This window comes from Gopherus flavomarginatus, chromosome 3, assembly GCF_025201925.1.
Source record: "Gopherus flavomarginatus isolate rGopFla2 chromosome 3, rGopFla2.mat.asm, whole genome shotgun sequence".
Taxonomy (NCBI): Eukaryota; Metazoa; Chordata; order Testudines; family Testudinidae; genus Gopherus; species Gopherus flavomarginatus.
In genome coordinates, this window is record NC_066619.1 from 11048038 (window position 1) to 11060374 (window position 12337).

General features: G+C 40.3%; 1 protein-coding gene across 2 annotated transcripts in view; it reads right to left on the bottom strand.

The window, feature by feature from the left end:
- Positions 1-289: 289 nt before the first annotated feature.
- Positions 290-12337, bottom strand: part of RIT2 (Ras like without CAAX 2) — a 276869-nt gene continuing 264821 nt past the window's right edge. For both annotated transcript variants that reach the window (XM_050943714.1, XM_050943713.1), the window contains exon 5: positions 290-8116. In XM_050943714.1, coding sequence (XP_050799671.1) covers positions 7889-8116 — 228 coding nt within the window. In that variant the 3' untranslated portion in view covers positions 290-7888. The remainder of the gene's footprint in view (positions 8117-12337) is intronic.

The following is a 12337-nucleotide window of genomic DNA, read 5'->3' on the forward strand; positions in this document are numbered from 1 at the left end:
AAATTTTCAGATTTGCCAAAAAAAGTTGTAGGTGGTTTTTGTTGTTGTTGTTGTTGTTTTTTAATAAAATCCCATAAAATTTCAGAGAAAAACGATGTTGATGAAAATGAAAATCTAACAGGGATACATATCCTTTCAATGATCTTTCTAATCATATGAACAGTATCTACAAGGAAGGGGGCAGGTTTCTATCAACAGATGTTTTAAAAGATCTGGAGATAACAGACACAACTTTCATTACTTTGTTTCATGGGAATCGTGATCTTTATTTTTAACACAATGTCTGCATGCTTTATCTGTAAAATTTATAAATAAAATCCATTTCAAAAAGAGGAAATTGAAAAAAAAATCAAAGAAGGCAATGAGATTCTTCTGTTTCATGGCTGCTTTATTAAAATATAAGACCTATCCAAATGATTGGTAAAAAGGATTCCTTTAGATGGTTAAGGTCTGTGAATAAACAGTATCTGATTGCATGTAGTTCTGTAGTTTATAGAGGGCTGGATTGTGCACTACATGTGCTGCTCCATAGTAAGGCTTGTGTAGAGCTGAACTGCCTCAGTGAGAGCTCGAGGCAGCATTGTGTTTCCCTAGCTCCTTGCTGTGCAGGGATATATGGCTGCTGCACTATACCTTACTAGGGAGAGCAATGTACACTCCCCTGTGACCAACCATCTCTGCAGACTGGTGGGGAGGGGAGACAGAGCCTTGACCCTGCCCGTTTGTGATGGCTAGTTGTGCCTGATTTTTGAACCCTTGCCCTGCCTGTCCACCAAAAGGAAGGACTACAACTGTGCCAAGGCTGTCCATCATGGTGCAAAGAAGGGAGGCCTTCGAGTTCCCCTTGGCTTTGTGCCCAGGCACATATACACAGATGCTGAGCACAACCTAGCATTTAACCTGCAAATGTATGTAAAGTTGAAGATCAAATCCTAAAATCCTTAGATACTAGTCCTTATAGAGGCAAAACTCCCATTGAAGCCAATGTTACCCTTTCATCCCTGTGCTGGCGCAGAGCCCCATGTAAGGACACAAAGAAGGCAACATGTACTTCCATTTTTCTGGAGCAGATGAGGCCTGATTAGGCATTGGGTGCAGGTTCTACCCATCCCATCTGGAAACTAACCCAGGGCACAAGAAGGCCTTGGCCATATAGGTGACTGGCAGACACCACTGATTTGGTGAACTTAATGTACTCTCTCTACATACATACATACACATCATACATAATTTGAAAACATAATACGTCTACTTTAAGATGATATATGATGTGGAGCTACCAAATGGTGCTATTAACATAAGAACAGGGATAAACAAGTGACACCATCAATACATTAAAATAACAACTTTGAAATATTTGTCTTTGCTTCTGTTAGTTTATTGAGTCTATGTCATTTCAAGAGAGAAGATTGGATTTTTTTTGTGACTTGAAAGCATCATAACAATCTAAAGTGTTAAATAAAATCTAATAATAAATATGTACAGGTATTATTGCAATGTAATAGTGCTGATGACATTTCTAGTCAACATCATTATCATCTTGTTCATCATTATGATCTTTGTCAAGAGTCTGTGGGTTACCACAGTCTTCATTGTCTCAGCATGTACACAATTCTGTGGGGGGAAGATTTTTCTGACTATAAACAGTGGAATGTGTAGCAACCCTTATTGATATAGGCACAAATAAGGTCCTGTAGAAGCTGAGATGCCACTGGGCCCTTGAAGAATACAGGAAGTAGTCCATCATCCCCTTTTTCCCATCTATATTGAAGTGATGATCCAATATCTTGTTTACCTATGCATGAAGATATTTAAATCTTTGATTGCCAAGATGCTTTTTTGAAATGCTCTTCAAAATGATCCTCATATGGGGGCGTTTGGCTAGTGATTTGTCCATTTTGATGGCTAGATTGAGGTGCAAGCAATTCAGGTTTCTGTGGGACTTCTTTTCTTTCTTGCTATGCTCATACAGCCAGAGCTGGCTTTAGGCCGATTCCCCCGAATCAGGTCCTGTGCCTAAGAAGGCCCTGTGCCATGCCTAAGAGGGCCCCATGCTCTAAAGAAGAGTGGCTAACTTAGTCGCCTTTTTAATTTTTACTCACCCGGTGGTGCTCCGGATCTTTGGTGGCATTTCAGCAGTGGGTCCTTCAGTGCCGCCGAAGACTCAGAGCAAGTGAAAGACCCACCGCCGAAGTGCTGACGAAGACCCGGAGAGCCGCTGGGGCCCTGTCAAAACTTGGGCCCCACACCTCCTAAAGCCAGCCCTGCATACAGCACTGCTACCAACATCCTTGCTGTAAAAATTGCAGCTTGTTATTCCCTCTCTCCTAATTTGGCAAGATCTCTGAAGCAGTTAGCTCTCTGTATTGTGAAAACATTAAATACAGATTTTTTTTCCCAAATACCAAATAGGGATGATACAAAGTCACATCCTGTTAATGTGTGTATAGCAGGAAGTCTGTTGCAGAAGTCAGGATAGTGTCACAAATTGCACATACAAGTATGAAGTGAAACTTGCCAGTTGTGTTGGTAATTGTGCCTGCTTCAATCCCCATGTTACCTATGTGCTCCATTTTTGGAAAGTATTGAACAGCAAGAACCAAAATATCTGTATCAAGTGACCTAATTACTATGGTTCCTTTGACACCAAGAGACTCAAAAGCCATACTGGCACATACAGCATTCAGCAGTAGCCTTGTGCCAAGTACTGTAAAAATCTTGGGTATCTTCACCACTCCATTGGTGACGGACTTTTGTACCTCACCATTGGAAAAGCTTGCACAAGAAGGAGTGTTTGTGTTCGATGTACTCCTACATTCTCAGGTGCATTTTGAACCATATATTCACAGAGCAATTTTACAAGTGATTGCTTGTTGGATGCAATGTTTAGAAACTTGGTACTTCTTCCATCTAACCTTAGATCTTGTCTGGTATTAGCTTTCTGTAGTTTTCACAGAGTTACTGTTGCCATATCTGTCAAAGATTTTGATCACAGAATTACGTTTGTCAAATAATTTTAGGACTTGCCTCAAGTATCAGCAACTATTTCCTCAAATGTGTGGAATTTGTCTTCAGACATAATTTCTAGGACATCTGTGTTGCATCTCATTGTATACTGTGGTTTCTTTGTTGCATGCCCTTAGTTCATGGATTCTTTCAGCTTGAGCATCCTAATTCTGCTTCATCTGTTCTCATTATTCCATAAACATAGAAGAGGGACATAGGGATGGGTCCTTCTGAGTGAAATAGAATGGTTATCATTGCAACATCATCACTGCATCTTGCTAAGAACAAGTCTTAGCAAAAAACAGTTTCTGACCTCATAGCCGCTGTGATTGTCCCTCCCTTTCCAGACTTAAATTTGGTCTTTTTTGTCTTGTCAAAAAATGTTTTGATGCCAGATTTCTTGACTGGGCTGAAGAAGCTACATGTCCTATCAGAATCAAATGCATCTCTCACAGATCTCTCCATCTGTTCTTCATCAACATTGGCTATTTTCAATAGACTTTTGTACATCTGATGTTACGTGTAGTCCAGTTGACATGTTGATAAGCATTTCTCGGTATAATTCAGGGTAAAATGGGTTTGCTGTATTGTTGATGACATGGCTGGTAAGAGCTGTAACATGCTTTTAATCCCTTTTCAGTGCTGAGGTAAAGACTTGTTTGTGGACTTTGTCTCCACTACTTCTTGTTAGGTCACTTCTTAATCTCATAGCTCTTGCATATTCACTTAAGACATCTCTTGTGAGGATCCATTTGACAAGGGCTGGCTTCTTTCTTGGCAGGCCTACAATCCCACTGTCGCCATCTGAGTCTTTGATGACAGTTTTCTCTGTTTCCATGTCACTTCAAATTCCATTGAAAGAACCAGGACTGTGACACACAGCAAATTCCCCAAGTCGAAAGGCATTGTGTACTTCTTCATGGAAATTTAAACCATCAAGAATGTAGATTGGTGGGCCTGTTTGCACTAAAGATGTATGGAATCGTGCCATACTGTGATGTTTCCATTCACTCTCTTGCTCTGCATTGACATTTAGAAGTAGGATCTACATAACCTGGAGAAAATGAACACAGAACTTGAATGGAGGAGACTCAGCATACCCCCATGTCTGAAATTCCTCCAGTAGTGGTTGCAAATGCTGAGTTACAGCATCATCAAACTCTTTAATGACTTGTTTTAAGGACCCAATGTCTTCAGACTCAAACACCTCTTGAATCTGTTAACATTTGCCAGACAATTGCTGGAACTATTTGAGTACCTGCTCCCTGTTGACACCGCTTAACAAATGAATAAAGTTTCAGAGCACTCATGGCCTCAAATGCTAGAGTCAAGACATATAGAGCATGGCTTAATTGCTTATCAGCAAGCATTTTCTCTGCAGTACAAGTTGCATATACATCAGAATCAACAAGAAGGTCTAGCCATCCTGTGTCTCCACAAAATTTCCCAATACTTGCAATAAAACAGGTGTGAAAACCACCCAGGCAATTTACATTGGTCCAAAATTCATTTGTGAGATTCTATTTCGTTTTCTGAGCAACAGCATACAGCTGCTGATCCATGCTCTAAACAGCATGCTGCTATCCTAAAGCTCCCGACATTTCCTTATGTTTCAGCATTGTAGGATAGACTGGCCATATCAGCTGGTTTGACATCCACAATAGGTACATATGCAACTGCTGTGTATGTGTTCTTTGTTTGCAAGATTGTGGTTGGAACCGGTCTAAAATAGAATCATCTGAGTGTGAACAATATCAGTGTCCTTTCCTATTGGCAGGATGTCACAAGATAATAATCTTGAAAAATACCAGGAGGAATCTTGGAAAGCATTTATATGTAGTTGACAAGAGTTTATTTTCTCAAGTACTTTTTCATGGCAAGTAAGTTCTGGACAAGTTCTAAATTTTTCAAATGCTGCACACTGCCTGCTCTGATTGCTCAGGGAGAGTAAGTGACTTTTCTTTCCTAAACTTCTGTGATATTTCTTGTGATCCTGGACTATCTGCAGATTGTTCTTGAAAACCCACTCTAGCCTTTCCATCAATGATCTCTGTGTTGATATATATATTATGTTCTTCTTCATGGATGAGATTTCTATCAGAATGAAATGGGACAATTCCAGTTGGAATGAGCATGCCTCCGTGAAGTCTTCCTACTTCAGTTTTTGCAGCGCTAGTGACGAACTGCCTCGGCTCAACATAACTGAGGTAGCATCCATGAAGGTGTAGTATGTCACTTAAATTATGAAATCCAAACTCATGGTATAAGTGTGCAGCAAGGCTTATGTGCAAAAGTGTAATAATTTTGGAACTGTTAAATACTATGCTCTCCAAAATTGACAGTTACCTTCTTTGAATGTCTTCTGAAGGATGATATTCATTGCTGTCTGAACTATATGTCTCTTTATCTATTAACCAATGGACAAATTCCTGCACCAACTGGGGCACAAAAGAAGCAGCCCTCTGTTAACTGCAATCACCTCGATTTGGATAATATTCAGAAGATTTATTTCAGTTAATTTCAGATGGAAGGATTGAAGTGGCATTATACAAAACCACTTATTCATTTGAAAGCTGTTCACCAGGGTTACTTGCCAAAAGACCATCCATGAGACATTTGGATAACTTAAGTTCCTGCTTCAGATTGCTAGCATCTTGGATAGCGTCAGCTAATGTTATTGTGCTGCATAGAACAATAGTAGACTTGCCCAGTCCATGCTGTTCATGGAATGAAATTGCAGAACCATGGTGTTTTTCTAATGTTGGCTGTAATTTGCTTCTGGAGTAGCTTGCAGTTTCTACATCTGAGGGAGATAAAGTTTTATAACTTTGTAGCAGCTTGACAGCCTTCTTGTTATACATAAGATTATTATCTCTAGTCTCGCTTCAAGCAGCTGATACAATGCGATGTCATAAGGTGACTGCATTGTTGCAGTGTAACTAGGTGGTTTTACTTTAAGATTTGTTTTACTGAAGTAAGAAGAATGGCATGTTGAGTGATAAACTCCATTCTTAGCAATCAATTCTTCCACAGATATTCTGCAAAACATGTAATCATCCTCTTTGAAGTGTTGCCTTTGCTAGATTAGCTGCTCTCTCAAATGTTTCCACTTTATGAAGTTTCCTATCTTTCTTGTGTGTTTTTCTCAAGCAAACAACACAACTGGGTGAAGCAGTGGAGGATGTACTAGCTCTGGTGGCTATGGAAGCAGGTGAATGTGATGCTTTCTGATCAGATTCAGAGTCTGTTTTCTATCCTGGGTCCAATACAACTCTGACGTGCCAAATTTAACTTGCATGTGTGTTTCTGAAAGCAACCCCTGTTATAGAGTGTTGGTGGCACATCATCTAAAATAGGGAATTAATCCAGTAGCTGCCGATAGCATTCATCTCTCCTGCCTTCTGCTGCCAGCATCATAGAATTCTGTCCAGCACTGGCGGCTTTTGACAATTTTGCATTCTTTTGATTTTTCTTGACAAATAACACATTTTAAAAAAGTTGTGGAGTCCTTCTTTTAAGGGGCTTATATCCTCCAAGTCTTCGCATACTGTAACTTCCCTGTAGAGGTAAAATTCCCAAAGCGTATTCTTAGCATGACCACCCCCACTAACATAATTTTTCATTTTGTACAAATATACAGATTTGTGCTACGTTATGTATAAACTAGATCTATATGTTAATATCAAAATTGCCATTTTTGCTGATTGAGCACTTTGATTGAAATCCAGTATGAAGCAGTGTAATGTCATCTCTAACACTAATAACAGCCTATGCATGTGTCATTGAATTAAAAAGCTAGTTTCTAGATTTTTTCAAAAGCTAGTGCTGCAAACATAGACAATTACAAATTAAAACCTTCTACCAGGCAGACTAGATGCTACTCCATATGTACAAAAGCTTACAAATGCAGAAGCATTATATTAAGAATTCACATACATTTCTATCTACTCACTAGGGGGACAAATTATGGGCATGCAATCTACTGCTACTGGTGCACAACCTTCTGTGGGAGATTGATCAGGTCGCAAATTTCAACTGAAAATATTGACAACTATTATAATCATTTGTGAGATACTTTGACAATTAAGAATCTGTGATGTGAAAATATTTCATGTTAGTTTATTGCAAAATGTTGATATTCGGCATTTTGGCCACATGCTGAACAATTTAATCAGCTCTAAAAAAAAAATACTTGACCATGGAAAACCAATAAAAATATTTTAATAAATTGCTGTTTGGTAGCTTTTAGCAATGTACCCCCACACTAAGCTGTTGAAATTAGCATGAACAGTAAAAACTGTAGTTATAGTCAGGTTGCAATGTTTTAGGAACTATGCACAACATGACACTTTTTATTTGGGGTACCATTATTTCACCATGCCTACCAGCTTACGGCACCATGTGAAAGCTCCACCTCATAATTTATCCAAATGTACATAAAATAACCTTTCAAATGATATATGATTTGGGTGTGTATGGTGGGCACATTAATGGCCCTTTTTGGAGAATTGTTCCATATGTAAAATACTCTTTCCTACCCTTGATGACCCTGAATACCCCTTGCTGGGGGATCATGCAGGGAAAGGTACAATGTTCACTCCACTGCCTCTGTACCTTACACAAGAGGGCCTACAGTGCCAAGAGTGAGGGGGAGGGTAACTGACTTCTATGTGGCTCCTTCTGCATTGGCTATGTTGGGATAAAGGGGCCACTGGGCAACCACAGATTGGGCCTCATAGAAGTTATTCCTGCATAAGGATTGAATGAAAGCAGAGAAAGGACTGCAGAACTGGTCCCTGAAGATGCTGTGTAAATGCTGCCTTAGGAATTGCTACAGATGACTGTGATCAGCTCCTTAAAGGTGGCCCACTGGAAAGTGCCATCAGGTTGTGCTTTCCCTTTTCTTCTTCAAAGATCCTTTCAGCATCTGCCACAGGCTGTCCTTCCTCTTCATCTTCTTCTCTGTCAGGGGCAGCGAGGACTCTTTTCTGCGGATTTCCCGCACCAGTCCATGAAAGACATCATCAATGTAGAAGCGCAGGGCAGCTGAGGTCTCAAAGAAGGAGCACGAATACTCTCTCGCCAAGCTCATGCCTTCTTCAGTCGAGACCTACACAAAAAAAAAGGCCATTAACAAAAACAGGTTAATAAAGTTTGAGGCCAGAAGGGAGCCTTAGAACATCTAGTCTGACCTGTGTATCACAGGAGTGTGACACCCTGGCAGCCCTTATTCACCACTGTCATATAATTAGGATGTGTTTTGGGCAAAGTATGCCTTGTGAGGTATCATTCTAAGCGTTCTGATCGTCTAGACATGAATATCTTGTTGGATTGTATGTGTTAACGTTGTACGTGAATTTATGAAGTTTGGCTAGGTATGTGTTACTGAAACATGTTGTGAGGTTGAAAACACCCAAAAGCAGATACAACAGTAACAAGACCAAACAATGTTAATGGCTTATTGAGGAAATACACACAAGCACAAGAATTGCCCCAAGAATCATGTACAATAAAACATCCCAGAGAGAGCACTACACAATGGGAACTGTTTGACCCAGGTCAAAGCAAAAGAGCTTTCCAGCAAGTGAGAAGAAGATATGAAAGGGGGAAATGACATCATGATGGTACCTCATTCTCCCTACAACAACACACCTGAAAACACCTGAGGAACAAAGACTGAACTGGGTGAAGTGATGGTCCCAGGCTAAAGGGATTTCTAGCCTGTGTATGAAAACCTGGGAAACCCAATCTGCAAAGCAAAGGCAGCTTATGCCTTAAGAATCTGCCAGCCTGTTTAGCACTCAGGGTGAGAATATGCTAATTTATATCCTGTCCTAATATGTTAAGATCAGTTTGCATTTTTGTTTATTTACTAGGTATTCTCTGCTTTGATCTGTTTGTTATCACTTGTAATCATTTACAACATATATTTTTTTAATTAATAACCTTATTTTATGTTTTAATCCAAACCAGTGTGTGTTTGACTAAGGTTTCTGGGAAAAATCTCAGTTTGGTTTCCACAAGTGTGCATGGTCCTCTTCACACTGAGGGAGAGGTGGACTGGGTATTAAACCCAACTACTGGCCAGATTTAACCAGCGCAGAACAAGCAGCAAGGAATCCTGTGGCACTTTATAGACTAACAGATGTATTAGAGCATGAGTTTTCATGGGTGAATACCCATGACATGCATCCGACAAAGTGGATATTCACCCACGAAAGCTCATGCTCCAATATGTCTGTTAGTCTATAAGGTGCCACAGGACTCTTTGCTGCTTTTACAGATCCAGACTAACACGACTACCTCTCTGATACAGGGCAGGACAGTACTGCTCTCGGGTCCTAGACTGGGAGGCTGCTGGTTAGAGTGCCTGCATGTAACTGCAGCTGGGTGTGTCCCTACCTGTGTAAATGCTGGTGAATGTGCAAGCTTGAAGGACTTTGCAGCTTGTCACAGTACAGTGTGAGAGGGAGCCCAGACTGGTGGGTCACAGGGCTCAGTGGTGCCCCAGTTCCAGGTGGAGCTCCACCCTTAGATGGATATGAACCACCAATCTTTTGATTAACAGCCAAACATACTAACAGATTAGGACTAGGATGCATCAGAGACTGTCCCACAAGCTGTCTGAATATAAGTATTCTACATGTCTATATGTCTATGGCCTCCATCACCCAGGAAATCTGCAGAAGGGTAGGGATGTGGACCTAGGTTTCCTAAGCCCCAGACCAGCATGCAAACCAGTGTTGAGTACTAAGGGTAAACCTTCAGAACTGAATTCAAATTCAGGGCCAGGGGTCCTATTTTTAATATTTAGTTGTATTTAAATATCAGGATTTATTCAAATAAGTTGAAAACCATAATAATAAGATGAGGGCTGTGTGAGATCCCTATCAATATCCAACTAAATCCTAGGGTGTGGGAAATACCAATTGCCTTTGAGTACCTCAGGGCTAAGCCATTTTTCCTCCAGCCCAGTCACACTGAGCCAGTGTTCCAGTCATATTTATTAGAGATATAACCTCATGCTTCAGGGTATAAGTAAACCACTTACTGGCTAGCATTAGAAGGAAACTTTCTTTATGAGCAGATTATTTCATCATTTTCCTATCTTGGGCTTTTTGCACCTTCCTCTGAAGCATTTGGTGCTGATCACTGTCAGAAACAGGACAATGGACTAAATGGACCATTAGACTGATCCAGCCTGGAAACTAGTGTGTAGCTATCACATCCATGCATATACTTTTTCCGGAGAGTTGCAGACTTTCATATTCATCCATAGAGTTTAAGGCCAGAAAGAGTAAACAGATCGCCTAATCAGACCCCCGACATGAAACAGGCCATAAAATGTTACCCAGATACCCCTATGTTCATCCCAATAATTTGAAGCATTAGCAGGATTATACATTGTAATAACTTTAAGATTAAAGCAAATATTGTAAAGGTAAGCAAGTCAATTGTATGCTGCCCTAAATGATACTCAGTGACATCAAGAAAGAGTGTTACCACTTTAAGACTGCTATAATTGCTCACCTTCTGCAAAAGGAGATGGGAACAATATGCTCCTTGCTTTTCTCAGGTCAGCTGTGTAAGCAAAATGCATGATTCTATATGTCTAATGGGCACCACTGAGAAACTGATTGTGTGAATAGAAGACTCTTATGACCTATTTTGTACTTTTTAATCATTCTCTCATTGTGCCTTGTTCTTCTGGAGGAGGAATTCACTTTTTTAAAGGCTCTGCAATTCTGAGCAAACCCGTAAACAGAGCTGTAATTTTATTGAAGTTGTTATCTATTACATAAAATAATAATCTTTAAAACCCCTAAAACAGCAATGTGAAAAGAATGTTAAGGTTTCAAAGTCAAGCATTCAACCTTGGAAAATGCCTAGTCCATTCCACTCCACTCCTTTGTCCCTGCCCCCATCCCCTTCATAGTCTTTCTGTGCCCTTCTCCTCACTTCCCTCATACTTTCTCCTGCCTGGGGTCCATTGACAGCACAGGAGAGACTGGAGATTGGTCCTGCTTTGAACAGAGGGTTGGACTAGATGACCTCCTGAGGTCCCTTTCAGCCCTGATATTTTATGATTCTATGAGAGAGTCTCTCTTCTCTTTGTTCTGCTGTCTGACACCACAGAAGCTCCCACCAGACAAAAGGAACAATGGCAGGAAAAGACTTGCTTAGCCAGAGAATGGAGCATGCTTAGTAATCTCTCTGGGGGTGGTGCATACTCAGTATAGTTAGCATGGAGTTCAGTAGGGGTGGTGCATACTCAGTACAGACAGATTGTTTGGAGAATTTTGTTGGAGATCTCTAATAAACTCAGTGCAGCTAGTTTCACAAGTTTATAACTTGTACAAATTTGACTGGATTTTCAGAGAAAGAGCAAAACGTCAGTTCTTTGACTCCAGCATGACCCCCCTACCAAATTTCATGTCCCTGCTTCAAATCATGGAGGTGCTAAAGCTTCACAACAAATGGTTAAAAATTTTCAAAATTGGCAACATGTGGCATTTCCCCCTTATCTCATTCTTGGGCACTGCTGAACTGTTTTTATTGAAACTTCCCAAGTCTGAGGCAGACTCCCAACCTGGAAAACTTCAGCCCAGCTGGCAAAGTTAGAAGTAACTGAAAACAAGATCTTCAAATGGAAAGTCTAAGCATAACTCTAGAATATCTATACAATAAATTAATTTATAATTATCTGATTGCTGATGAAATTTTAAACTCCCAGCAATGTGCAGAGGAAAAGTGCAAGAATTTTTTTTAAATAAATCAGTCATGGGATTGAATGGTTCTGAAGATTAGTAATGCAGTATAAAGCTCTGAATAAATGCACTGGGGTTTGACATGACTGCAACCATCAGCCCTGTGTGCATCTAATTTCAGGGGTAGTAACTCCATTGTGAGATCAAATCCAGCCCAGGTCAGTACTAACCAAAGGCTTATTAACATCTCACGATTGCCTGGAGACCCATATCATGGGCGTATGGGAATCCTAGAATGTAGATCTGGAATTTACTGGAGGCAGCCCTGAGTTGTTGGGAAGGGAGAAAATTGAAGAATATGTTCCCTGGGAGATGGCGCTTGTAACTCCTCTAGGGAGGGTACATTATTTGGTTGATAAACTTGTTATGATTTGCCAGAGAAAAGTCCTGATCATACTGGAGAAAGTATGGGTGGAGGCTTGTGCTGTAGCTGATGAAATTTACAGATTTATAGATTCCAAAGCCAGAAGGGACAACTGTGATCATCTAGTCTGACTTCCTATACAATCCGTCAACCTTTCCCAAATTCATTCCGAGAGCATATAAAAAACATCCAATCTTAG